Here is a 27628-nt window from a genome sequence, read left to right as displayed (position 1 = left end):
CCGCCGCCGCCGCTGCTCCCCCTTCTGCTGCTCCTGCTGCTCCCCGGTGGCCGCCGCGCTCTGGAGGGTGAGTACCGGGCGAGCGTGCCCGTCCGCCGCACCGGGGCCCGAGCACGGGTGCACGCATCCTCCGGGATGTCCCAGGCCCGTCGTGGCTCAGCGCGACTCGGCGTCGCGCCGCGGATGCCCGGTTGTACCCGCGGAGCGCTCGCCGCCGCAGCCCCGTTCCCAGCGCTTAGCCGCCCTCAGTAGGTTTCAGAGTCAACGCCCCGTGGAACCGAGCCCGGCGCGGCAGAGCCGCGGCATCCGCGGCCGGCGGCTGCTGGCAGGGAGCGGCGCCTCTTTGGATACTCGGTTCACGTTTCGAGGCTTTTCGCCACGACCGAGAGGGCTGGAAAATTAATATTTCTTTCAGTGGAAGCTCTTGGCGTGCCAGAACTGGTGGGGCCGCGGAAGGAGTGTCCGTGTGCCGTGTCCGGCTCCATCCCTTCCCCGGCAGGGCTCGCCGCGCCCGCTGCCTTAACCCCCGAGGCTCCAGCGTGGGACCTCCGGGGCGAGTGGCCACGCGTGCCGCATCTATCCCCGACTGGTCTGCGCTCCGCGGCTCGCCCACCCTCGAGCTCCAGTGGAGTTGGGAATAGAACGGGGAATAATTCTCTCCCCCTTGGAAAGTGAACCCCGGTCCGCGGGGCAGCGCCGCTGCGCTCGTAGCTTTGAGCGAGGAAAGAGGCTTTTGGCCCCGCTGGGTACCGGGGCTTCCCGAGCGGGCAAGGCGGGTCGCACCGGAGAGAAGGAGGAGAAGAGGGCCCGAACGGGTTTTGTCTCGGCACGAAATGTGCGAGGCTCCAGCCGGAGTGCCGGGGCGGCGGCGTTCCGGTGTCCGGTAACCGAACCCGCTGCCGGAGCGGCGGGAGGGGGCTGGCGAGGGAGGGACAGAAGGGAAGGGAGATCCCCCGGTCGGAGCGGAGCTGTGGGTGCCCTGCCCGGGCAGGGGGCGGCGGGGGCTGCTCGGAGGCTGTGTCGTGCTTCGGGCTCCCGCTGCCGTCGCCCCGCGTTGCGAGGTTCGGGCCGCGGCGCCGGGGGTGGCCGTGGGCAGGAGCCCTCCCCCGCTGCGGGGGCTGGGGGACGTCTTTCCTCTAGCTTTGGGCTTTGTAGAAAGTTTGGGGGCTGCTTTTTGTCCGCGTTCCTTTTCATCCTCCCTCCGTGCGATTTTCTTTAAAAGGAAAAAAAAAATTTAAAACTCCTCGTCCTTTGTAGGCTGTGGGAATCAGAGCTGTGGGCCTGCCGGGTCCGTGAGCTCCCGGCTAAGCGGGAACCCCGCGGCAGGAGGGGAAGGGAGAAACCACCGGCACTCAGCCCTCGCGGGATGGGGAGCACCCGCCCGGGCATCCCTGCCTGCTGGAGAGGTGCCGGGGGATGAAGTTGTGGGCAGGGAGCCCGGCGGGGCCCCACGCTTGCAGCTAGCCTCTCGCAACCTGCTTCCCATCGGCGGTTTAGGAATTTGGGAAGGATAGATGGCGTGGGGGCTGGCAGCACCGGTGTGTATCACCTGGGGACAGTCCCTCCTGCCTCTCCCCCGCTGCCGTCTGGGGATGGAGCAGTGCAAAGAGTCGGATGGAGAGAAAATAAACAGGCCCTGCTGAGGAGTCACTGGGTTTTTTCAGCTTCCCGAATGTGTGGAGGGGTCAGGGCTGAACACATCGGCTGAGAGGTCAGGGCCCAGCTGGGTGCCAGCCCGGTGGGACCACTTCAGGGCTGGCTGGCAGCTGCCCAGCAGTTTTTGGGCTGGTCCCGATTCCCCGTGGGATTTTCTCTTTTCTTTTTTTTTTTTTTTTATTCTTTTTTTTTTTTTTTTTTTTTTTTCCCTTTGCTTCTGTTCGAGCTGGAGGGAAAGTTGCAGCTGGCCTGGAGAGGCTTCTGCCTCTGCAGCTTAGAGAAGCTGCTGTTCACATCAGGGTCAGCGAGCTCCTGCTCCCGCTCTTCAGCTACGTTTGGCATTTCTGTCCACGCTCACCGCTGCTTCCTGACGGGGACTGGCGCGTTCCAGAGGTTACTGTAAATCTCATGTGCACGTTTGTTTGGATATTTTAGTGCTGATCATAAATCTGGCATGGCCATAAATCTGTACGCACGTCCTGCAGACAACAGCAGCGAGCAGTCCCCAGACCCGGCCACTTTACCGTCCCCTCCGAGGTGCAAAGGGCTGGAAGGGCAGGGGGCTTTGGGGCTGGATGGCGCTCCCCATTCCCCAGGGGATGGCGGGGAGTTGGGTTTCTTTACAAGGCCCCACGGGGGTGGAGGAGAAAAGCCGCGCTCGGCAGCAGCTCAGTGAGGGCTTTGTGCTGCCGAGGAGAAAATGGTTTCTCTCCAGATCCTGTAAGTGCGCTGGGTCTGTTTGAAGTCACAATGTGTTTTTCTTCTCCGGTTCAGCAGTCCCCGGGCCGGCTGCAGAAGGAATGCTCTATCCAGGGGCAACAGCGGATCCTTTCTCCAGCACAGGGGTTTGAGCCGAGAAGTTTGTCCCAGCGGGGCTGTGGGAGCAGAGGCCCTGTGGGGAGCGGACGCGGTGGAACAGCACGGGGAATGTGCCGTGTTCCGGGCCCTTGCCGACCATCCAGGGCTAAAACCCCAGCCTTCAAAACACCCTGGCCCAAGGGAGCATGGACAGCCACAGACTGGATCTGCCTGTTGCCCTGGGGGTGCGGGTAGGCTGGGACAGGGACCTGCTCTCCCTAGGAGCCACTCTCCCAGGCTGTTCCTGCTCTGAGCAGCCTCTCTGGATTCAGGACTCCATTTAAACTTGGAGTTTCCCACGTGCTTCGCTGTGAACTCCCATGCAGAAGCGCTGGAGTTTGCTGCACGTAGTCCTGAGCAGACTTGAGCTCTAGTGAAATAGCCAAACCCCATAAGGCAGCAAGATTTCTAGGGGGGATTTTCTTCACTGGCTCTGCCCAGTGACGCCCCCCAGACCCCAGCTGGGTGTCACACAGATTGACCACGCTCCTCTCTACACCGGCAAACCCGTGCTTAATTGACCGCTTTGCTGGAGCTGCCAGGTGTTTTCTTGGCGGAGAGATTTGCTTTCTGTTTAATTACTTTTCACAAAAATGGCATGTTTCTTGGCGGGGCAATGGGTGAAGTTGGCCCTGCTGTTTTATGGGTGCTTGGGGTAGGGCTGTGAGGGAAAGCGGATTGTGGGGCTCTGCAACCCTCGCTGGATTCATTAAATCTCCTGTTCCTCGGTAAAAGCTGCACTCGAGGAAGCCTTCCCGTCTGTGCTGCCGAGGAGGGGAGGAGAAGGGCTTTCCTTTGTGTCAGGCGGAGCATGCGGAGAGCTGGGGAGAGGGAAAACTTGGAGCACCAGGATCTGTTTGCAGCCCCACATTTCTCCCTCGGTGTACAGCGAGGCTGTGGCTGCCAGGCCATGCCTGCCCAACCCCTGCAATTGGGAATAGCGGCCTTTGGTTTTTAAGGAATGAACCGAAACTCCTTGTTTTGTTATGATGACTTACTGCAAGAGATATTTGGGGAAACCAGTTTGTTGCATTTTCTTTCCGTGAGCCGTTTGCTGCTGCCGCTGGAGCAGAGGAGCTTGGCGTTTAATTAAAACAGCCCCAGCAATCTGAATCACAGACTTGCATGTTTTTAAAATTGTAGCTGTTCCTGTTGTGCTGAGTCAAACTGGTTTGTCGGGATTAAGCGGCTCCCAGGCGGAGACGCGCTGGGGGAAGGGTGCTGGGGTGGCCCCGGGGTCGGAATCCCCATTCCCAGCTGGTGCAGACCAAACGGTGGGTGTCAGCCTCCCCCGGAGGAGAACCCTGGGAAAGGGGGACTCTACCCAAGGGCTGCGGTGGAGCTGGTGGTTGCCGTTGCCACAAGCTTCTCAGTGGTTGAAACCATAATGAGCTGCTGTTGTTTCTGGGTCCAGCATGTTCCCATGAAGTGTTTGGGGGATGGTGGTGCCCCTCCATGGGCAGGAATCTCCTTGTAGAGCCAGGCAGAGCCCCATGCCCCAAGGGATGGGCTGCCATCTTGAAGGGCAGGCAGCCTGTTGCAGTGACACTCCCACCGACTGGGACCGTCCCATTTGAAGTCATGTTTTGGTTTTTTTTATTGCATTTTTGTTGTTGTTGTTGCTCCAAACCCAGCCCTGTGCTCTGGCTGGGCGGTGCTGGCTGTGGGGCATGGGCTGTTCCCTCGCAGAGCTGAGCCTCAAGCAGGAGCCATTTTGTAGGGAAGGCAGGTGGGCATCCTGCCTGTGACGGGACAGGCTTGGCACTGTTGGTGGAGCCTCATCCTCCTGCATCTGGGGACCGTTATCACCCACCCTCAGCATTGCCACAGAGGACTCATGGAGCTGAGCTTGGGAGTGGGGCACTGTCCCCTTTCTGCAGGGCCACATGCCTTTCCCACAGTGCCATCACTCCCAGAGGGGCTGCATCCCTCCCCTGGTGCCCACTTTCCCCTCAGTGCAGCTCAGCCCTCCAGCCTGTGCTGCCTGAGCCGGGAGGTTGAGAGCCCAGTGCTGTCTTCGCATGGCCGCCCTGCTGAAGAGGAGCAGGAGCCATCTTGAGAAGAGGCTGGAGCACAGCACAGGGCCGAGCACCAGCCCCATGGCCGCTCTCCACGCACGTGCCCGCGTGTGCTGGCTGAGGGTCCCTGGCTGGGACAGGGGAGGGTTTTGCTGGGGCGTTCTCTTTATTTTATTTTTTCCCATTGCTAAGCCCCGCTGCGCTGCAGGGCCTGGCGTTTCTCATGCATGTGGCAGAAGCTGTTGACAAACACCTGTTTCTGGGCCCCCTCCCCAGGAATGCCCCGGGGGCCCTGCGGGGGCTGCAGGGATGGGCAGCAGGGATGTCCCCTCCCAGGGGAGCCCTCCCCCAGGATTCTCCTGCCCAGCAGCAGCTGCAGAGGGATTTGAGCCTCCCTGTTCCTCTGTGAGGTGTGGCTGTTGCGCAGGGCTGCCAAAATCCATCCCTGTCCCAGGGAAGGGACACTGCTGTCCCCATGTCGCCTGCGCACAGTCCTGCATCTCTCAGGTGCTCAGTGCCTGCCCAGCAAGGGCTGGGGCGCAGGGGGACCCCGCAGGGAGGGGGGGCACGCACACGCGGCGTGCTATCCAAGGCCTTTTTTTATTAATGAGAAAAATGTGCAGGGCTTGAACGATCGCCAGGAACAGATTTATTCTAGTTCCCCAGAAATTAAACCGAAATGAAGGAGCAAGTCAGCCTGGCCCGGCACCCCCTCCTGACTCTGTGCTTGTTTTAACTTTGGAAGAATCTGACTTTGGGGGTGGGGGAGGTGGAGGAGGGAGGGGGGGGCAGTATTTGGGTTTAAGCAGTTCCAGATGGGCTTGGTGCTCTCAGAGAGCTGAGGAAGTGAGCAGAGAGCAGCGCGGAGATTTGGGTAACTGCCCCAGGCAGTAGAGAGGAGGGAGATCTTGGCAGAAACTCCCACTCTGCGCTGCCGGGATGGGATGGAGCTTGGCAGCCAAGCTACCCGTCTGTGGGGCGAGCCTTTGGATGTGCACAGAGTAACCTTTTTTGGGGAAGGGGTGGTTGTTTTTTTTCTTTTAAATATCATTACTCTTTCTCTGGGCGCTTTCCAAAAGTACAACCTGGAAAAAAAATGGAGCTGGAGGGAGAGAGGGGCCTTTTGGATCTCAGCCTGACGCAAGCAGTTGCCCTGCGGAGGCAGGTCTGCAGTACCGACTGCCTTTTCTTCCATCCCCTGGGGACTTTGGGGCTCTTCATCTACCCGTACCAGCCCAGCTCAGCTTGGTGGCCCCATGGGGACACCTGCCCCATGAAAACATGGCCACAGGGCAGTGGGGTCACAGAGAGAGGTAGCAGGAGTGTCCCCATCATAACATGTTTTGGAAACAAGGGTGGCTTTGCAGGCTGATTTGCTGCCCATGGCCTAGTCAATGGCATTTGTGGCTCGAACAGGTCTGGCATCTCCTGATCAAATGAGTTATTTCTGTGGCAGCAGAGGATGGCGGCATGGCCATTCCTGCTGGGGACGGCGACCTATAAATCTGTCCTGCCTGCTGGCCCTCGAGCTCCTGCCTGCCTGCCTGGCACAGCTGGTCACATTGTCCATATGGCAGAGAGCTGCAGAGGGCAGCCCCTTCCCCTGGGCCAGGCAGGGACATTCCTGTCCCAAGTGGGCAGTCTGGCAGCAGGCAAGGATGAGAGGCTGTCTGTGGGATCTGCCTATTCCCCTTTGCACACAGCCTGGCACAGCAAAAGCATCTTTTCCCCCTAGGCAAGCTGAAGCAGCAAGTACCAGGGCACATCCACATCCACCACGTGGGCAGGGATGGCAACTCTTCCTTGGCCAAGCTGACCCTGGCGTAGCACGCTGGGCTCTGACATCCGAAATCCCCGTGGTATTAATAGAACAGTAATTGCAGTGCAGGGCTGGGCTCGGGCAGCTGGCTCCCATTTTCTCCCAGTGTTGGTACAGCCTTTCTGCAGGACCAGGGCCTGGCAGCGGGACCTGGCAGGCTTTGGGCAGCGGGCTGCACGTGTCCTTGGTGTGCAGCTGGAGGGCAGAAGCTGCCGTCCTGCAAAAGTCCAAGGCTCCAAGTGCTGTGGTTTAGAAGGGGGTGCACACAGTGTGATGCTGGCGGGTGCTGGAGCCCAGCTTGGCACGGCTCTGCTCATAAAACGGCAGAAATCCGTTCTTCTGCCTTGATCCAGTGCGTGACCAGGCGGAAGGGAGCACCCATCCCTCCCTGCATCCCAGCCACTGCCACTTGATCTGCCTTTTGCAGAGCTGGCACCTGTCCTCTCTCACATGCTTCAGTCTGTCTCGCAGCCATCAGGAAACAGCTCCTGGTGAGGAGCACGTGGCCGGAAAACCCTCTCCAGCCAGTTAATGGATGGTGGGTTGGTGACAGGGCAGGGCTGGATGGAGGGAGCATTCCTGTCCCCCTCCACCCCATGTGCTAGGCAGCTCCCAGTAGTCTGGGATCTGGATCTGGCCAATGCGGAAGGTGCAGGACATTGGGATCGGATGGGGAGGACTGTTAGAGAGATGCAGTAGGCCAGTGGCTCAGAGCCATGGGACCGTCTCCTGGCTTGAGGTTAATACCCCAGTGTAGGTGTGGGATTGGGAAATGAAGGATGCATCCTTGGAGCATCGTTGGAATTGGAGTTTTGGGCCCTGCTGTGAGCTTACCATGGCTCTGGCAGGCCTGGAACTGGCAGTGGTGAATGATGCCAGGACTGGCAGTGCTGCCCACCCCTGGCTAGGCTCTCTGGGCAGGAACTGCCTGGCTTGGTGTGTGCATGTGCCCCGTGTGCGCAGAGGGGCCTTAATCTCAGTTTGGGCCTCTGGGCCCTGCCATAATGCAGAAATAATGAGTCTATTATTAAGTGCCCACAGTACTTCTTCACTCCGATGGCTCGCCTCCAGCAGCAGGCAGAACCTGCCCCGCTTGAAGTGGATGTGTCATCATTTGCCTCAGCAAATCCAATCCCCTTTGATGATGGGCCAAACGCCCTTGGCATGAAGGGCCACAGCTGTGATACAGGCCCCTTTTTTTCTTTCTTCCCCTCCTCTCTTCCCTTTGTTCCCAGCTCATTGACAAGTCGCTGGCTTGCCTTGGACCTGGGACAAGTGGACGTTGGTGGGCATGTCTGGTCGGAGCCCCTGTGCCCCCCTGGCGAGGGCTGGGGTGGGGGGCCAGCTCCCACAGCAGCCTCGCGTCTCCCCCCTCGGCGCTGGGGAGCAGCAGGCGCCCTGCTTGTCATAAGGACAGGTTCCCAGCGTGGGCGGTGATAGGGAGTGCTCCAGCCCTTCCCTTGGGCTGAACCACACTGCCGGGCCTGCCCGGCCTGACAGTCGGGAAGGGCAAGGGTGGGACCAGCACAGCCCCCTGGCCTTGTGCTGGGCACTAGAGGGGGAGTGCAGGGGGTCCCTGGAAGAGATGGGATTCCTGAGGGAGAATGAGGGCATGTGAGTCGTACAGCATGCTGGTAGTGCTGCCAGCCCCGTCCCTGCAGAGAGAACTAGCAAATAGTGCCTGCCAGAACCTTCCCCAGGCTCATAAATCCCATGCCTGGCACCTCCACCACGGGTACCCCCTGACCACCGAGGGTGCCTGCTGGTTCCCTGCCTGATGCCTCCCACACTGGCTGCAGCCTTCCTGCCTGCTCTCCTGGCTCTTGACTGCATCAGCAAGAGCCTCTCCTCCCTGCAGTGCAGCTCCAGCACAAGGGGCTGCCAAGTGCCGAAACCTCCCAGCACGCCGCCTCCTGTGCTCCAGAGCTGCTGTCTGCGCTGTGCTCCATCCACGGAGCACGTGGGCTGAGCGGGACAGGAGAGCTTCCCAAATCCAGGCAGCATGGGGAGTCCCCTGGCCTTGGAGCAGGGACATCCCCTGCTTGGGAGAAGGATGGCTACAGGGTTTAGCTGGGGTCAGCGGGGGAAGAACCCACCTGGAGGAGGAGAAGGAGGGATCTGGGTGAGCCACATGCTTCAAGAAAACGTGTTGCAGGGTCTCCCAGACCTGACGCGCTCACAGGGCGCTCCTGTGGCTCAGCTTTTGTGTACGGAACGCTTGTCAGCGGGAAAAGTGCAACCTCAGGTTCTCTCCCACAGGCAGCTCTTTGTTCCCAGATAAAGGACCTTACACCAAAGGCCCTTTGTGCCGCTGCTCAGAACAGTGTTGGGATTAATTGTACCGATAGGTGCTTGAATGGGGAGCACGCAAGGCCACTCACTCCTGGTGTAATTATCTTCAAAACTGAGAAAGAAATTAAAATATGCAGAGATGCCCCCTTTGGTGGCTTTTTGAATAGCAGGCAGTCTCCAAGATTAAAAGTGCATCTCTAAACAATCTAGCTTTCCTTCCAGAAGAGAAAAGCATGGCAGTGAGGGGGAAAAGAGGCACCTGGCACCACTGTTAGCAGCCACCATGGTGGAAGCCAAGCCATGTCCTGAGGCAAATGGCTCAGCCATTGATGGCATCTGCAGGAGCTCAGCGTGGGGCAAGGGGCCACATAAGGCTGGTCCAGGCCACTTGCCCCGTGCTGAGCTCCTACAGACATGGTGCCATGGTGTGCATAGCTCACAGAGAGCATGGGCACGTTGCAGAACAGGTTCCTCTGTTTGCAGCAAGGCTGCGTGGGTGTCTTTACTAACTCTTCTCCCTTGCCTTCTTCCAGGATGCTCTGGACTTGGATGAGCTGCCTTCTCCTCATCGGGCCAAAGAGCTGGCATCTTATATTGCCAGAGTATCCTGATAAAAGCCATCAGTCCACGTATTCTAAGGGGAGAGCATTCAAAGTGGAGCTTATTGGTGGAGAGGATTGAGTCTTCCCCAGTGGCTTCATCTTGAAAGAATTTTGATATTTCCCCCCCTTTTCTGGCTCAGCCATCGCTGCCGCGCGCGTCTGCCGCTCAACAGCGCGAGACGGGATCTCTGGGCCTCTTAAGGGGGGAGTTCAAACGTTTTCGCTGGCCTCAGACCATGCATGCCGCATTCCTGAGCCTCAGCACCGGGAGAGAGAGGTCCCCGGCTCCAGATGGGTCCTTGCCAGGGCTTCAAACACCTAGTGAACTGCTGGGACTCTGTGGAGGTGATGGGAGCGCTGCTGGTAGGGGACCACTCATCTTTGCAGCTCAGGGTGTGCTTGGGAGGAGACGTGCAGGGCAGGGAGGAGGCAGCCAGAATGATGCTCACAGCCCTGTCCAAGGAGTAAGAATCTTTCTCTGTCCTGGGATCCCACTCTGCCATGGAACTTCTGCTTCTGTGTGGAGTCAAGCCTGGCTGGCTGCACTTGCTGAGCATAGTTGGGCTCCTTCTCCATACCTTGATTTTGCCCAGATGAAGGTAAGAGGAGGACAACTCCCAGCGCTGCAGACAGTGATAAAGCAAGCCTTAGGGTGACTTCCCAAGCTAGCAAAATTGAGAGCCAATTTCCCATTGACTAATGGGACCAGGCTCTTGCTGTGGTGTGCGGGATTGAAGTGGCTTTGACTCACTGTTCAGCCAGCCCTGACGCCGTTCACGTCCCTCCACAGCACCTGCAAACCTGAACCGCGCCGGGAAATCACCAGTGACACCTCTCAACCCCCCTCCGGCACCATGGGCCAGAGGAAGAGAGCAGTTGCTTGATCCTGAACCACTGAAGCCCAGTGCTTGGGCTCCCCAGCCCAAGCATGCTCTCTCACATGCCCTTTCACGAGGGGCCAGTGCTTGGTGTGCCCCAGTGTTTTTGGGAGAGAGGATCAGGTTCAGAGGTTCAGGGCCAGGCCACTGTGAGAGCTCTGCAGCACCTTTAAGGGCTCAGAGCAGTTTCTGCAACTCAGCTCAGCATGTGCCACCAGCCCCTGGACCGTGCAGCACAGCAGCCCATAGGGCCTTCCACCCATGACCTTCACAATGGCAGGCTGCAGGGGTCTGGGAGGCTCCACTGACCCCACCTGGGTCACTCCCATGGCTGCAGGAAACCCCCTCTGCCCTCTGTGCTCAGCCTGTTTCCTTTAGCTGAGTTGCTCAGTGAAATTTTTTTTATTATTATTTCCCCTCCCCGCTCTCTCTGTGTGGTTTACGTGGCTCTCACGCCAACAGCCGGCTTGGCTCTGTCAGTTTTTCTCTCCTCTGCTGGTCAGATGGCAGATGCTGCCAAATTAGGATGCAGGCAGCGAGCCTCCTGTCCAAGCTGAGGTTCTGCCCATGGCCGACACTCAAGGGGAAGGACACTGCTGGAGGGGACAACTGCCATGGCAAGGGCTTCCTACATGGGGCCTGCTGCTGTGCAGGAGAGTTCCTGCATCCCCTGGACAGGTTTGGGAAGCAAACACCCACCGTGGTCTGGTCAGTCCATGCTATGCTGTGGCTTGCCACAGCATCCTTGTGTCACTCTATTTGCAGGCACACCCTGCCACCCAGATCCCCATCTCCCCAGCCTGACTCACCGCCACAGCTGCTCATCCATCAGCAGCCCTAGCCCTGAGAACGCAGGGCATCCCTTCCCCACTCCTCCTGCAGAAACACCCCCAGCTGGCCCTGCACTGGCTGGACCCACAGGGTCTCTGCCCCAGGAGTTGGCAGTCCTGCACTGTGAGTGCTGAGCACACGCTTGGCTCTGCTCACCGCCAGCGCTGCATGTCTGGGCCCTCAGCACCGCTGTGCCCTTATTAGGGCAGCCAGCACGGGGCCTGTCCTTCACAGAGGTGTGGGCAGCCCCCTCCTGGAACCTGCTCCCCCATCATCTGGCACTGCCTGCCCACCCTGGCAGCCACCCCATGCAGGGGTCTGGGAAGCACAGCAGTGTCTCCTGTGGTCGTGCAAAGCCACACTTGGGATCCTGCCGGGGTTCAGTAACTGATGGTGTGGGAAATTGGAAGGGAGAGAGATGGCGGCTTGCTGTGTCCCCTGGGCAGGTGGTGCCTTGGGACTGAGCAGAAGCTGCCTTATGGGTGCACAGAACCATTCTGCCCATCCTGTGTCCCACCCCATCTGCATTACCTGCTTGACAGAGGGTTTCTTCCTTCTCTCCCTGTTTTTGCCAGATGTCCCTGGTTTGTGTTCTTGAGAAACAGCAAATAAACCCCTGCCCAGCAACCATCTCTGCATTGGAGTCTGATGTAGATGATGCCCTTCTGCACCTCTACCAATGGGGAGTTGGCACCATGAAGGGTTTTTCTCCCTCTGTCCTCAGTGCCATGCCCACTGCTAGTGCCACCAGGCCACAATGGGACTGTGTTTGTGTTTGCTCTGGGTGAACAGCCTGGGCGAGAAGCAAGCTGGCTGGCCCAGCTGGGAACCTGGCAAGCCACAAGGCAGGTCAGAGAGCCCACGTGTCCCCAGACATGCTTGTTTATCTGTGCCGTGGTGGCACCCACAGCCTCTGCTCCCAGCCTGCCTGTGGGTGCTGGCCTGGGAGCTGCTGGCGGGTCTCGCCGGGGTGGGACGCGGGAAGAAGGTGTTTACCTCCAGTCGGGCTTCATCCGAAACCCTGCGATGCGTGAATGCTTCCTTCCTCCTCCACACTTCCTCCCTGCCTAGGTCAGCCTGGGGTTTTCCTGGAGTGGAAGGAAAGAAGCTGAAACTGCCTCTTGCTGTGGGGCTGAGCCATGGTGCTGGCACAGCTGAGCTGCCCTGGCACGTCCTTGTGCCCCAGCCAGGGAGAGTGAGCAGTTCCCAGCCTGCTGCTTGGTCTAGGAGAGCCGTGGCTCCCTGCCCTTCCTCCTGAGCCCAGGTGGGCTGAGAAGTGGATGGATGGATGGGCAGCCCCTGGAGAGCTGCACAGGATTCCGGATGGGGCCATACTTGTGGCTGGGGAGGGGGATGCCCTCATCAGGGAGGTTTTTTGGCCCTGGTCCTGGGTCCTGCTCGGTGCAGGCAGCAGAGCCCCCCTGAGCACACCAGGGTCTCCAGGCATTTGCACCCCCCTTCCACCAACCCCCCCCCAAGGCAAAAGAAGGTCCAGAGGACCCCGGGGTGCTGGGGTGCCTGCTCCCCTCCAAACAGCCTAAGGGCCATCCCTGGAGCAGAGCTCACAGGGCCAGCAGCTCACAGAGGGGCCGTTGGCCCCTGAGCATGTCAGTGTGCTCTCCTCCTTGTGTTTCACTCCTGGTTTTTGCGCGTGGTGCTCGCGCGGAGCCACGCGGCTCTGCCTGGGATTAGCGACAGCTGCCTGCAATTGCAGCTCTTCCCAGACAAGCGTCTCGCTCCCCCAAGGCTGGGGCTGGGGCTGTTTGGGGAATGCTGCCGGGGTGGTTTGTCTTGTAGTCTGCTCCAGGAATGTTGGCCAGACGGTCAAATTCTTCTCCCCTCTTGTAAAATGAGTGATGTGGGGCGTCTCTGGGAGAGCAGCCTGCCAGTCCCTCCTCCTCTGGATAAACCTGCCTGGCCCGCACCGCCCTGTCATGGGAACGGGCCCTTTCAACCCCAGCCACATTAAATACGCGCTCTGCCAAAGCAGAGGGGGAGGGTGCGGACAGGGGCGCCCGGTCTTCCTCCTTTGGCACCCCTGCACTGCCTGGGGGACATGTTTGGCTGTGCTAGTGGCTGGGGATGGCAGCTTGTCCCCATCTCCCCCTTGCCACCTGGCCAGCTCCTCGTCCTGCCGCTTGCCTCCTCCAGCACAGCTCTCCAGGGACGCCTCGCTCTTCCTGTTCTCTTGACAGGAGAAGAGAAATCTGGAGTCTGTCTGCGCCGCTCCCCCCTCCTCCCACCACGTCTCACCCCCCAAGTTGCTGTTTTCCACAGAAATGTCAGGCTCAGCTCTCCTCTCCCCCACTCCTCCTGGTTTTTTTCCCCTCTAATCTTGGCCTTCATCTCCAATTACTTCTTTTTCTCCTTCCTTTCTCTCCAGAGACCCTGATGGACACAAAGTGGGTGACCTCTGAGTTGGCATGGACAACTCATCCGGAGACAGGGGTAAGTTTAGAAACAGCCCTGGTCCTGACCTCCAAAGGGCAGAGCTGGCCCTGGCCCCATGGGAATCGAGGGCAGAGCTGGCCCTGGCCCCATGGGAATCAAGGTTGCTCACCAGTGCCTTTGTGAAGCTGGCTGCATCTTTCTCCTTTCCTCCTGTGCATATCCGCGCCTTGTGAAACCATCTCCTCTTGACTCCATGCCGGTGGAGTGGGAGTGTCATGGTCCCTGGCCTGGGTTGCTCTTAGTCAACATGATGACCAGGAGGGTTGTGACAGGTGAAGGTGTAGCTGCTGCTCTTCCCTGTTGACTGTTGCCTGTTCCCCCCCACCCTGTGCCATTCATGATGTGTCTGTAGCACTGCTGTCCCTGGCTGGGGATCTAACCCTTTCCCTCTCAATCACAGTGGGAAGAAGTCAGTGGTTATGACGAGGCCATGAACCCTATCCGCACGTACCAGGTCTGCAACGTACGGGAGGCCAACCAGAACAACTGGCTTCGTACCAAATTCATCCAGCGCCAGGACGTCCAGCGCGTCTACGTGGAGCTGAAGTTCACTGTGCGGGACTGTAACAGCATCCCCAACATCCCTGGCTCCTGTAAAGAGACCTTCAACCTCTTCTATTATGAGTCAGATACGGATTCTGCCTCTGCAAACAGCCCTTTCTGGATGGAGAACCCCTATATCAAAGTGGATACAATTGCCCCAGATGAGAGCTTCTCCAAGCTGGAGTCTGGCCGCGTGAACACCAAGGTGCGCAGCTTTGGCCCTCTCTCCAAGAATGGTTTTTACCTTGCCTTCCAAGACCTGGGAGCCTGCATGTCCCTCATCTCCGTCCGGGCTTTCTACAAGAAATGCTCCAACACCATTGCTGGCTTTGCTATCTTCCCGGAGACTCTAACGGGGGCCGAGCCCACTTCCCTGGTCATCGCGCCGGGCACCTGCATCCCCAATGCAGTGGAGGTGTCTGTGCCCCTCAAGCTGTACTGCAACGGCGACGGCGAGTGGATGGTACCCGTGGGAGCATGCACGTGTGCTGCTGGATATGAGCCCACCATGAAGGATACCCAGTGCCAAGGTATGTGCATGGCAGAGTGATTGTGGCTTTTGTCCCCATGGATGCGTTGATGTGAAGGAGGTGATTTTGCATTGAGCTCAGTCTGGTTTTGGAGGCTTTTCTCTGATGAGTGAGCAGGATGAAATCTCAGAGGACAGGTCTGCAGTTTGACTCCAAAGCCTTAAAACCTTTGTGGTCTGGACTCATGCAGTGTCTGCTGGAACACACTGGTGAGCAACCACCAGTGCTACCCTCTGTGGGATGCATCTCCTTGCACAGAGCTGCAGTTCAAGGCATGGTCCTCAGCAGGGATCCAGCACATTTAAGCCCTTGAGCATTACCAAAACCTCTCTCTCATCGCTGCTGTCATATCCAGCATCTTTCCTCTCTCCCTCCTGCAGTGCTCGTGGCTGGGGCAAGTGATTGTTCTTGGCAAGTATGATTTCACGCTGCTTGTGCGGAGGCTTGTTCAGAAGCCCTGGTGGTGAGCAGGGCTCCCCTGTGGGAGAAGCCATGCTGATGCATGCTCCCCCTGCCAGTGCTGAAAGCTTGCAGCAGGGATGGTAGGGACCAGCACGAAGGCAGGGGATCTGAAGCTCCTTGTTCTTGCTGGAAGGGAAGGAACATATCCTGCACATGGAGATGTTGGGGATGGAGAGCTGCCCCAGCAGCAGGATACCTCTGTGTGGGTCCTGCAGCTGCCATGCTCTCCCACGATAGCTTTGGTGTTGCTGTTTAACCCCAGTTCGGGTGTGTTGATAAGGAAAAATCTGTCTGGATGAATGTTGCATTCCCTTGGGGTGATTTTTTTCTTGTGAGCTGTCTCTGGCAGGGAGGACCCTGCCTTGGGGTGGCTGGGGTTTAGGGCAGAAAGGTTGCCGTTCCCCTTGGCTGCAGGCATTGTACAGGGAGCGGGATGCTGGCGGGGCCCCCAGCCCTGGATGCCTTGTGCTGGCCGATGACGGGATGCTTGGCGCCAGCCCTTTGCTCTTGGCAGGGGCTGTGTGATTTGGGATGGCCTGTGACGTGGGGCTCGGGCCAGGGTGGCCTCCCCGCTGGCTTTGGGAGCAGGGTAGCTGACAGCTGTGCTGCTGTGGCTGGGTAGGGAGAGGTCAGTCTCCACAGGGCCACAGCTCTGCCAGGGATCCAGAGCCTCAAGCACCATCTGTGCCAGCACAGCTCTGACTTCAGTGCCACAGCCCCTTGCATCAGTCAATCTGGCTCCTCCTGAGCTGATGGACACCAGTGTCAGGCATCCATCCACACTTTAAACTGCACTGAGGTCCATGCTCCTGGGTAGCTGCTTTCCTTCTTGCTTGGACTGGGAGATCTTAGACCATACACGATGTTGGCTCTTTCCCAGCAGAGAGTGGGGTTTGGGCACAAGGTGAGAGTTTCCAGCCAGAACCGGGCATGTGCTGAGAGGGGGCGTCCCAAGGCAGGACAGAGCTCCTCAGATTAGGCTCAGGAGCCAGGGGCAAGGTCCCATCTCCACATCCCCAAGCTGGACAGACCCCCATGTGGCAGCTTTCTCAGCGCCTTTGATTTCCCACCAAGCCCCAGCTTCTGCTGCAGCAGGCAGGGAAGCCACGCTGGGCCACGGGCACATCTCCATCCGGCAGCCTGCCTCCTCGCTGGGCAGGAGCAGCGGTGTCCTCACGTTTCTCTGGGAAAGTTGCACTGCGCTTGCAGGATCAGATTTTCCACCATATGATCATGTGTTTTAAGTGGAAACAGCTGAAGAAGGGCTGGGAGAAGCTGGAGCTGCAGCTCCTTTTCTCCTCTTGGCTGGATGTTCCCTTACCCCATTTCCACAGTCCAGCACCCCCAAGAAGTCTCAGAGCTGATGTCGTGGGCAGAGGTGTGGTGCAGCCCCCCAAAGCTGGGGTTTCATCACTTCTGCCCCAGGGAGCCTGCAGGGGCTTCACCGTGCAGGCGAACAGCGCACCAGAGTGCCAGATGGCATTTTAACAAATAACAATACCCAGTTACTGCTTAGATGGGATAAGCCCTGTTGTAAATCTCCCCCTTTTCCCAGACTTTCAGTGGCCTTTGAAGACCTCCTCTTCCTCCTCCTCTTCTTTATCTCCATCCAAGCCAAGATTAGAGCTCACATTCAGACCTGTTACAATGCAGCTTGTATCCCAGTCCCTCGGGAGCAGAGGGCTCATCCTGCCCGACTGAAGACAGTTTCTTTGGCATGCTTTGTAAGGCGATCCGCCAGGCTGGTACCTGGCGTTCTACTCCTGAGTTGCCACAGCACTGATTTGGCATCTCATTCTCAGCCTCATTATCTTTATTTAATTAGCACACGGCCCTTCTGGGGGTTGTGCCGCTTCCCACACACTCCCTGCCACGCAGAGCTGCAGAGGCAGCTCTTGGAGGACTAGAAGGAGCTGCTGGCCAGGGAGGGGAGCAAAGGCTCCTGCATGCCTCCATGGGCTGGGGTGCACTGCACTCACACCCTACGCCCTGCAGCCCTGGGGTTTAGCTTTTCCCCAGCCCCATCCCTTCTCCTTTTCATTAGGAGGCACCCAAACAGTTCAAGGGATTTGGTGTCAAGGGGCTCCTCAAAAATGCTCCTGGGCATGTGCTCCATGATGGATTTGTTGGGATTTGCACCCCTTGTGTTGCTGGCTTCACACAAAGGCAGAAAGGCTGCTGTGCTGGGGTGGGCAATGAGCCCCCTCCTTGCAGGTCCCCTCTGCTTGGGAGGAGGACCACAGAGCCCCCAGAGCCTCCACCCTGCCTGGGAGGGGAACTGAGTCTGTGTGGTGCAGTCCATGGATACCCAAACTGTAGGATCACTGGGGGTGACAGTGTCCAGCATGACACCGCACCTTCCTGAGACCCCTTTCTCAGTCTTCTTGATGTTTCTTCTCTCGAGGCACCAAGCACTAAACATTTGGGCACAATCAGTAGGTGAGCACAGGTCAAGCTGGGGCCAAAATCAGAATTTTTGCAAAAATAAATTTCCCTTGCAATCAGTGACTAATGAAAACATCACCCTGAATTAAATAAAAAAAAAATTGCCAAGCAAGCATTGCACTTGCCAACTGTTTGCAGCTTTGCATTGCAACATGGGCTTGCTGCATGAAACCCAGGAAGTGAAACTGCCTGGGATTAATTGCCCGGGATTCCAGATCAAAGGCAGCAGCAGGGAATGCAGGGAGAGCTGCCGGTTTACAGCCAGGCAGCTCCACAATGGGTTACTTGTAACACAGTCGAGGAAATCTGCCCCTGCCGTCCTGCCTGTGACCCACTGTGACTCAAGAGGCAGCTTTGCTTATTGAATTTTTTTTTTTTCTTTTCTTAAAAAAAAAAAAAAAAAAAAAAAGGAAAAAAAAAAAGAAAAAAATTGTTTTCCTGCCTGTTCCTTGGATGCCACTTCAAACCCCCAAAGGCTCTCTCCCTTCTCCTCTCCCTTCAGATTTACTCCATTCGCTTTTGGACTATGCTAGTGTGAAATATTTTCACCCAAAGGGTGATTATTTTACTTTATTTTAAATAACTGCCTTTTAAGAGAGACTTAAAAACAGAGTTACCGCCTCGGCTGTAGCCAGGCTGTTGCTTCCACAGCTCTGCTCCATCTGTAGCCACTTACGACAGCGAGAAGGGAGCGAGCTGTGCAGGTTCATAAAGCACAGATCGTCCCGAACAAACCTGACTGCTGCCTCTAAAGAAATTACAGGGTTGATGGGCAAAGGGATATGATCAGTTTAATTTATCTAGGCTCAGGCGAGGCGTCCTGCTTCAATCCTACAGGGAGAGAAATAGCTGGAAGGATGCTGGAATATTGTAGTGTGAATGGGAAGCAGTCAGAACATGAAACATGGTAGTTTGGGGCTGGTTTTTTCCGGTGTGTCATGGCTATCCCTGCCTTCCCCAGGGGAGGGGACCCCACAGTTTTGGGGATGCACGCATGGTTCATTGCTGCTTGCCTGCATCCCATGCAATAATGGAGGCTGCCTACAGGATGAGTCACTGCTCTCTGCTGTTGGCAGAAGGGTTTTATTTCGGTGTTTTTTTCAGCTCCCTTCCTTGAACTTTATTCACCACGGTGGAGATTGTATTTGGGAGCAGTACCCTGCTCTTCCCCCAGCTCTGTGCTGCAGCTTTTTGAGACAGGATCAGGCCCTGGAGGAGGGTGGCTGATGAAAATCCTGGAGGGGCTGCCAGAACTGGACGGCCGCCTTTGCCATGCCGGGAGTGCGATGCCCCATAGGGGGTGTAGGGGCAGCTTTACAGCAGGGCTCTGTTACTGTCCTCCTCCCTCCCACGTCCCACACAAATCCCCTCTGTGGCTGATCCTCAGGCCAGACTGCCTCTCCCTGCCATCAAACCAGCGGCTCCTCTCCGCTTCGGTTCCCTGACCTGTTATCCTGTGGCTGTCACTGACTGTCATGTTCTCCCCAGAAGTGACCGCAGCACAGCACCAGGAGATGTGATCTGTGTGCAGAGGTTCAGAGTTGTTATTTTATTTGAGGACACTTCAGCAGGAAAAGTGCTTATGCAAAGCTCTCGGCAGGGAGAAGGGAGCCTGGCTTCCCAGCTCCGGCTGGATGGAGTCACGTTCCCACTCCAGAGCTCCCAGGCTCGTTCCGCAGCGTGCCGGCCAAGACAGTGGTTGTTGTACAGGCAGTTTCTTGCAGAGAAGAGATGACACAGCGGCTTATCCACCAGGGACCTGGGATCAGCTTTCAGCTCGGTTACAGCCTTCAAATGTGGCGGCTGAGAGCTCTCACACTGCCACTGAGGTCTTTATGCTCTGATTTATTAAGCAGAGTTGGAAATCTACACAGTGGAGCGCATCTGGGCCTCGGTCCCTCTGCTGCTCTTCCCTTTCTTAACAGGGCTGGTTCATGGCTCATCCCCCTCCTGCCAGGATGGCATAAGAATGCAAAGAAAAGGCCTTCATCCCTTGTGCCTGCACTGGGTACTACTTAGGGGTGGCAGGGAGCTGCTGAAGGACAGCTCTGCCTGTCCCTTCCTCCTGTGTCTGGGAGGCCACTGTCACCTCTGTGCCCGTAACCCACTGGGCACCGGCTGGCACTTCATGTGCTGAGACCAAATGCCCTCCTGCGTCCTTTGCAAGCCCCTGGCTGTCCTTGGCTGCCATGCCATGCTTGGGCTGTCAGCTTCACACAAGCTCTGGTTGCTCCGGCTTCACTCTCCCCCCAACAAGCCTGTTCAGGGGGTTTTGTCCCTGATGGATCTGGGCTTCTCTCCATAACCAAAGCATGTTTGGCAGCTTTCTGAGCCCAGAGCGTTCCTGTCCAAGAGGTTTCAGTCATCTCTCATTCCTCAACAATCTGGTTCCTTATGTGAGAATCTGCATCCACCCAGTTTGAACCGCCCGGGACTCCAGCCGGGTGTGTCTGCCTATGCCAAGGCTTCTCTGCGACCTCTGGGCCTCTGCTGTCCACATAAAAACACATTTTCTAGTGGCCTGGCTGTCCCAGGCTGGGGACACAGAAGCCCTGGACCTGCTGGCTTCCCATTGCTTGCCAAGGAGCAGATCTGTGCACTGCTTTGCCTTCCAGCCTGCACAGTCGGGACGGGCAAAGCTTTCATTTCCAAAGGGAAGGCCCAGAGGCTGGGTGAACTCAGGTCAAGGAGTTGGAGTTAGTTGAGCCATGTAGTCAGTCCTGTTTTGACCAAAGAAGAGTCTCACTGCTGGAAGGCTCACACCCTGGCAGCAGGAAGCAGCTCCTGACACCCATGCAGGCAGAGGGGTGGGAGAGCAGGCAGTTGTCTCTGCAAGGGCTGCTCTCACATCCCCCTGGCCAGCAGCACTGCACAGGAGTGGGGCTTCTCCCTTGGGGTTGCTATTGCTTGGTGCCTGGACAAACCCAGGACAGCACCTGGAGCTGTGTGCGGGTCCCTGCGGGGCCGGCTTGGCAGCGTGTGACTCACAGCACTCCACGCCCCATGTGGGGCTGCAACTAGCCGGAAAACTTCCACAGAGGGTGTCGGGAGATGCCTCATATCAGGAAACTTCCACTTGCCAGAGCCTGGTGAAGCACCAGGAAACCTCCTCCTGTTTTCAGGATGATGTGTGGCTGGCGTGGGAGGGTTACCTGCCCTGGGAGCTTCCCTAACGTGGTGGAGCGAGGAGGATGTGCCCTCCTTCGGGGCCGTCGGTGCTGATGCTGCCCCAGCTGTGGCAAACAGGGTGATGCTGAAGCAGAGCCGGCGCCAGTGGGTCTCTCACCTCATCCGGCTGCAAACACAGAGCACAGAATCCGCTTCCATGGGCAGCAGTGTGATAAATCAGGCTATTTCGAGGTGTGGGTCAGGTTCCCGAGGCTGCTCTGCTCCTCGGCTCAAGTGCTGTTAAACCTTTCACGTGCCCCTCATTACAAATAAACACCTTGTGATGCCAATGGGGCCGTATCCCAGGACTCGTGGCTCCTTGAAGGACCCTGATCGGAAGCGGAGGAGGGAGGTGGCAGTGATGCTGAAGCAGCTCTTCAGCCAAGGACCTGCAGGAATGTTTTCATCTCGCTCAGCACTCCACTTGAGCCGACCTCATGAGGTGCCGCCGCCCCGGGACTGAGAAGTGGCTCAAGAGCCTGAGGCGGAAGGTTTGGGGCTGAGTGGCTGATTTTGGGTGGTGGAGGCCTCTAGCAGGGACTGCTGCAGACAGGGCTGTAGAGGAATTCTTTCCTTCCCAGTCCTATTTCCCCAGAGGATGGACCTGGCACTTTGAAGGTTGCCAGGCCTGGAAAACAGCATGCCCTTCCTCCATGGAAGGGAGCATGGTAATACCCTTGAGAAGGGCAGTGAAGAAACATAACTGAGGAATGGAGCTTTGGATGGGTCTGCTCTGCCCCCCATACTGCTGGTGGTGACCAACTCTTCCCACCTCCAATTACCTCGGACCTGCTGCTGGAGCCCAGCATTTCCTGGCAGAGCTGTGCCTGAGCCATCTGGTGCTTCCAGCAGCCCACTCTTCTCACCCTCCCCAGCCGTGAGTCCCTGGGCATGGCTGATGGCAGTGGAAAGGCTTGTAGGAGGCCTGAGGTCTTCAAGCCACTGATCAAAGATTTGGCAGGGCAGCGAGGAAGAGTGTGCCAACTATGGTGGGAGCAGTGAATGTTTTCTGGGTTCACTTTATAACCCAGGTCTGGTTTTCTTTCCTCCAGCGTGCGGCCCAGGAACCTTCAAATCTAAGCAGGGGGAAGGTCCCTGCTCTCCCTGCCCTCCCAATAGCCGGACCACCTCTGGAGCAGCAATGGTCTGCACTTGTCGAAACGGCTTTTTCCGGGCAGACACGGACCCCGCAGACAGCGCCTGCACCAGTGAGTCCTGCTCTGGGCAGGGAGGGGAGCAAGGGAAGCTGTGGAGGTGATGGGGGTCTGTGTCTGGGATGGGGGTATGTGCTGTGCCCATGCCAGGGCTGAGCTGGACATGAAGATACCCACATTTCCGTGCAGGTGTCCCCTCAGCCCCCCGCAATGTCATCTCCAACGTGAATGAGACGTCGCTGGGGCTGGAGTGGAGCGAGCCGCAGGACACGGGCGGGAGGGATGACCTGCTCTACAACGTCATCTGCAAGAAATGCAGCGTGGAGCGGCGCCTGTGCACCCGCTGCGACGACAACGTGGAGTTCGTGCCGCGCCAGCTCGGCCTCACTGAGCGACGCATCTACATCAGCAACCTGATGGCCCACACCCAGTACACCTTCGAGATCCAGGCCGTGAACGGCATCTCCAACAAGAGTCCCTACCCTCCCCATTTTGCCTCTGTCAACATCACCACCAACCAGGCAGGTCAGTGGAGCCGCCAGGGAGCAGGGGCTGTATCTTCTCCACAGAGCAGAGTGGAGCAGAGATTTCTTTCTGACAGCCTGGGAGGCTGCAATCCTTTGTGGTGCCGCCTAACTGGCTCTCTGGGCCTGCATCTAATCCCCTGGGTAAACTCTCCTCTCTGTTTAAAGCATGTCCCTAGAGGAGATGAGATCAAAATGCATGCAAGTGGAGAAGACTAGGGCTGGCAGATGCTCCAGAGAGCTCTGGATCTTCTAGACCTACCCCAGAGATGCTGTGCCTGCTGTGAGGGGAGGAGGAAGGAAATGAGATTTCTCCCCTGTGTGCCTGGGAAAGCTCAGCACCAGCCCAAGCCTTTGCAGGCAGCCAAGTGCTCTGCCATTCCCTCCTTCCTCCCGCTCTGGCCCCGCTCCAGCGTGCTGGTAATCTCCAGCCACTGCGCACTGATCTGATTTCACGGGTCTTGCTGCTGGGGTGGAGCACAGAGCTTCTGGCAAATGGAGGAGGGGAGGGAGCCCCAGTTTGGGTTGGCAGGGCCCTTCCCCAGACCAGTCTGCAGCTAGGCATGGGGTGAAGCATGACTTCAGTGCTATTTCTGAGGCTCCCCTTGGTGCTGAGATCACACCTTATGGAGACTTGGGGGAGGCCATGAGTCTCAAAGCTTTTCCATGCCTTTCCACCAAGATTTATCCAAGCAGGTCACAGGCAGAGCATTCCCTACACTGTGTGGGATGGTGGAGGGGGAAACCTGGTGCAGGTGGCTCATTCCTTTCCTGCCCTCCTTCCTAGCCCCATCTGCCGTACCGACTATGCACCTGCACAGCAGCACCGGGAACAGCATGACGCTGTCATGGACTCCCCCAGAGAGACCCAACGGCATCATTCTGGACTATGAGATCAAGTACTCGGAGAAGGTAAAGCAGGAACAGCCTTTTCCCTCCTCCAGCCCTTTTAGTTGGCCATCAGCACCATGGCATAGGGGGTCCCTGCAAACCTGGCTCCTGGGGGATGTGGGAACCAGCAGATGGAGGGTGGCTTCACAGAGGTGACACCCACGTCTCCCCTACAGCAAGGCCAGAGTGATGGCATCGCCAACACAGTCACCAGCCAGAAGAACTCGGTGCGGCTGGACGGGCTGAAGGCCAACGCTCGGTACATGGTGCAGGTGCGGGCGCGCACCGTGGCGGGGTACGGCCGCTACAGCCTCCCCACGGAGTTCCAGACCACTGCCGAGGGCGGTAGGTACCAGCACTGGGCTGCCTCCATCGCCCAGCCCTCCCATGCCTGCTCCTTTCCCAGCTTGACCTTGATTCCTGCCTGTCCCTCCATCAGGTTCCACCAGCAAGACTTTCCAGGAGCTGCCTCTGATTGTGGGTTCGGCCACTGCAGGGCTGGTGTTCGTCATCGTGGTGGTGGTGATTGCCATCGTCTGCTTCAGGTACTGGCTTTTCAGGGAATAGGGCTTCACATCTGGGTTTGGGGGTTGCTCATGTCTGCCACAGAGCTTTCTCCCCCTTCACCTGTGGGCAGAGCTCTGGCAGCTCCAGTCACAGAGTGAAGGACTGCACCAGCCACACATGGGTCCCAGAGCAGAGGTCTTGCGGGAGGATTGTGCTTCTGCTTCCCCAGTACGAGCTGTGCTCTGCCCAGGCTCCTGCCATGCACTCAGCACAACTAGGCCATCTCCTCCCATCGCACCTCGGGTGGAGGGATAGCTCTGTGCACGGGCTGCCAGAGGGAAGGCTCTCTGGCAGAGGCTGTCTGTGCTGGGATTTGGAAGTTGGCAGTGAATGTCTTTGCCCCATCAGGAAAGGGATGGTTACTGAACACCTCCTCTCGTCTCCTTTGGGCAGGAAGCAGCGCAACAACACCGACCCTGAGTACACAGAGAAGCTGCAGCAATATGGTGAGTGTGAGAGCCCAGCAAATGGACTCCAGCTGCCCTCTCCCAATTCCTGTCCCATGCAAAGGGGCAGCCTTTTCTAACAAGGGATGGGCTGGCAGCCAGCCAAGTGGCTTGACATCTGTCACCCTTGCTGTGTCCCTCCTGGTGATGGCTTCTGCCCTTGCAGTTACCCCTGGGATGAAGGTGTACATTGACCCTTTCACCTACGAGGACCCAAACGAAGCTGTCCGGGAATTCGCCAAAGAGATTGACATCTCCTGTGTGAAAATTGAGGAGGTCATTGGAGCAGGCAAGTCCTGGGGCTGGGCACAGCAGGTGCTGAGACTGCTGCCTCTCAACCTGTCCTGTGGCTCACCGTGCTGCTCCCCTCTGTCCTTCCCACTACAGGGGAGTTTGGAGAGGTGTGCCGTGGGCGCCTGAAGCTGCCTGGCCGCCGCGAGATCTTTGTGGCCATCAAGACACTGAAGGTGGGCTACACAGAGCGGCAGCGGCGGGACTTCCTGAGCGAGGCCAGCATCATGGGCCAGTTCGACCACCCCAACATCATCCACCTAGAGGGGGTGGTGACCAAGAGCCGCCCCGTCATGATCATCACGGAATTCATGGAGAACTGTGCGCTTGACTCCTTCCTCCGGGTGAGCATCCATCCCCTCCTGCCCTGGGCTTGGGGTGCAGTGCATGGGGGGAGCAGCAGCTCTGAGCCCTTCTCCATCTCTCTATATTGTCATACTGGTGTCCCAGGGTTAAGCTCTGAGTGGGAGAAGAGGGAGGAAGAAGGTGATGGTGGTAGCACATTGGGATCCTTTCTCAATCTGTTCAGGGTGTTGCAAACCCCTCTGATCTCTCCTCTGGCAGTTGAATGATGGGCAGTTCACAGTCATCCAGCTGGTGGGAATGATGCGAGGCATCGCTGCTGGCATGAAGTACCTTTCGGAGATGAACTATGTGCATCGGGATCTGGCTGCACGCAATATCCTGGTCAACAGCAACTTGGTCTGCAAAGTGTCTGACTTCGGGCTCTCTCGCTTCCTGGAGGATGACCCAGCTGACCCCACCTACACCAGCTCCCTGGTACAGGACACTCACGAGGGATCTGGGATCTGGGGGTGGGGGGAGACACCTCAGGTATGCACTAATCATGGAGCTGTGTATCCATGCAGGGAGGCAAGATCCCAATCAGATGGACAGCTCCTGAGGCCATCGCCTACCGCAAATTCACTTCAGCCAGCGACGTGTGGAGCTACGGCATTGTCATGTGGGAAGTGATGTCCTACGGGGAGCGACCGTACTGGGACATGTCCAACCAGGATGTGAGTGCTCTCTGGGGAGCAGGGAACCGGGAGCTGTAGGCCGCCTGTGGGAGCCCAGGTGGCTCACAACCTGCCTCTGCCTGTCTTTCTGCAGGTGATCAATGCTGTGGAGCAGGATTACCGCCTGCCACCCCCCATGGACTGCCCCACTGCACTGCACCAGCTGATGCTGGACTGCTGGGTGCGGGACCGCAACCTGAGGCCCAAATTTGCACAGATTGTCAACACGCTGGACAAGCTCATCCGCAATGCTGCCAGCCTGAAGGTCATCGCCAGCGTGCAGTCTGGGTCAGTGACATCCATGTTTCCAGCCAGCACATACCCCAATTCCAGGGAACACTGGAGTGGTTGGGAATAGAGCTGTGGGAGGGAGGGGATAAGAATGGGGATCCCTTGCTTCCAGTTACACCTCTCTGTGCCCTGCTCCTTGTGACCTGCGGCTCTCTTGCCCTTTAGCATCTCCCAGCCGCTCTTGGACCGCACTGTCCCAGATTACACCACTTTCACCACCGTGGGAGACTGGCTGGATGCCATCAAAATGGGACGGTACAAGGAGAACTTTGTCAATGCTGGGTTTGCCTCCTTCGACCTGGTGGCACAGATGACTGCAGAGTAAGTGCCTGCTTGGAGGGGAGGAGGGAGCAAACTGGGACTGGTGCTGCTGCACACTCTCCCTTGCCTATCTGACAGCCACCTCCTCCCACCTGGGTGCATGTGGGCTGAATTAAGGACTGGGATTCAGCATCCAATCCCAAGGGAGTTCAGGTTTAGGATTCAGCTTCCGGTTCCCTCTGGTGTTAGAGGGAGCACTGGAGCTTGGCAGAGGGCTGTAATGATAGATAGATCCATTGCCCCAGTGGGGCAGGGCCACATGTTGATGTTGCTCGTGGCTGGGGGCTGAGTCGTCACTTTTTCCTTGCAGGGACCTGCTGAGGATAGGGGTGACGCTAGCAGGGCACCAGAAGAAGATCCTGAGCAGCATTCAGGACATGAGGCTGCAGATGAACCAGACGCTCCCAGTGCAGGTTTGACCACAGGGGACTCTGCATTGGAACGGACCAAGGGAACCTGCCATAAAGGTTCAGTTTGCGGTGCAGCCCAGCTTCCTGTTTTCCCCTCCACACGGCGCTCCTCTGCCTCGGACGGTCGCCTGGGACGGGATGGGACGGGACGCCCTTCCCTGGATCGAAGGCACTCATGCTGAGGGAGCCCAGCTTTTCGTCCCTTGTCCTGGAATGGCGAGGCAGCAACACATCTTCATATTGAAGATGGATTATGGGACAGAGATGGCACATCCCACTTCCCACCCTGTCTTGGTGCTCATCGGTTTGAAGAGTTGTTCTGCTTCTTGGATTTCTTTTCACCCTGTTTTCCCCCAAATCCTCACTTCCCTCACCTCCCCGAGGCCACAGACTGTTGACCTGTCCGCCGAGTCTGTCAGACATGTCCGAAGCCTTCCCTAACTCTGTTCCCCACATGGAAGCAGCCAGGGGAGGCCGAGCCAGCGACAGGGCTGGGGCCACCAGCCCCAGACAATCACTCCTCTTCTCCAGCCCTGGCAAGCCCTCCGCCCAAGGGTCTGCACTGGAACGTGTCCGAAGGGAAGGCTTCGCTCCCTTTCTTGGCTTTGCACGCCAGAACCCGAACCCGATTTACTATGCAGGGAGTTAGGCAAAAAAAAAAAAACAAAAGAAAAAAGAAAAAAAAAAGAGATATATTAAAAGAAGATAAGAGGGAGCAGAAAGGGGAGGGAGGGGGACCAGGTGCCCGGCTCCTCATCTCTTACCCTCTTGGTTCTCCTGGCCGGCTCTGGACTGCAGAGCGAGGCCATCAGCACGTTTGCACAGGGACCCTCCGCCCCCGGACCGACGGACGGCAGCCGCGCTCCCCCGAGGGCCGGAGAGCGGGGCTGGGGCGGGGGCTGCGCCGGGGGCCGCGCCTCCCCCAGCCTCCTCTTTTATGCAGAAGGAGCAGGTGCCGCCCGCTCCTGACACACGCTGTGATTGCTGCCAAAAGACTCACTCACCTTTCCCTGAGGATTCACTGCAGCCCGGTTCCTCCGAGCCGAGGGAGAGACTCCCAGCGTGCCTAAGTGTGCGTGAGTGTGTGCATGCGTGCGTGGATGTGTGCTGGCCGCAGGACTGTGGGAGGCAATGGGCAGAATAAAGGCAATAAGAATTTTA

At 57.8% G+C, this 27628-nt stretch overlaps 1 protein-coding gene across 2 annotated transcripts; it reads left to right on the top strand.

Moving 5' to 3' along the window:
- On the top strand, positions 1 to 27628 carry EPHB3 (EPH receptor B3). 2 transcript variants are annotated; one of them, XM_066556283.1, is made up of 16 exons: positions 1 to 67; positions 13338 to 13402; positions 13806 to 14478; positions 21606 to 21761; positions 21897 to 22232; positions 23019 to 23143; positions 23299 to 23467; positions 23562 to 23667; positions 24038 to 24135; positions 24302 to 24424; positions 24523 to 24770; positions 24991 to 25206; positions 25296 to 25445; positions 25540 to 25733; positions 25902 to 26057; positions 26368 to 27628. In XM_066556283.1, exons 2-16 carry the CDS (start codon positions 13346 to 13348, stop codon positions 26474 to 26476), a joined length of 2916 nt encoding a protein of 971 aa, XP_066412380.1. In that variant the 5' UTR covers positions 1 to 67; positions 13338 to 13345; the 3' UTR covers positions 26477 to 27628. The 2 variants fall into 2 exon arrangements, with proteins under 2 accessions (XP_066412380.1, XP_066412382.1); XM_066556285.1 differs by having other exon boundaries at positions 2 to 67; positions 24083 to 24135.

Source organism: Molothrus aeneus, chromosome 10 (genome assembly GCF_037042795.1).
Source record: "Molothrus aeneus isolate 106 chromosome 10, BPBGC_Maene_1.0, whole genome shotgun sequence".
NCBI classification, from domain to species: Eukaryota; Metazoa; Chordata; class Aves; order Passeriformes; family Icteridae; genus Molothrus; species Molothrus aeneus.
The sequence above is the reverse complement of the archived record's forward strand: the minus strand, read 5'-3'. Positions and strand labels throughout refer to the sequence as shown.

Bases quoted from the DNA above. Each gene is read 5' to 3' on its own strand.
- EPHB3 (XM_066556283.1), top strand. From the start codon at position 13,346: ATGGACACAAAGTGGGTGACCTCTGAGTTGGCATGGACAACTCATCCG. The intron at 22,233-23,018 runs GTCAGTGGAGCC...CCTCCTTCCTAG, and splicing joins CATCACCACCAACCAGGCAG to CCCCATCTGCCGTACCGACT. The intron at 24,771-24,990 runs GTGAGCATCCAT...CTCCTCTGGCAG, and splicing joins CGCTTGACTCCTTCCTCCGG to TTGAATGATGGGCAGTTCAC.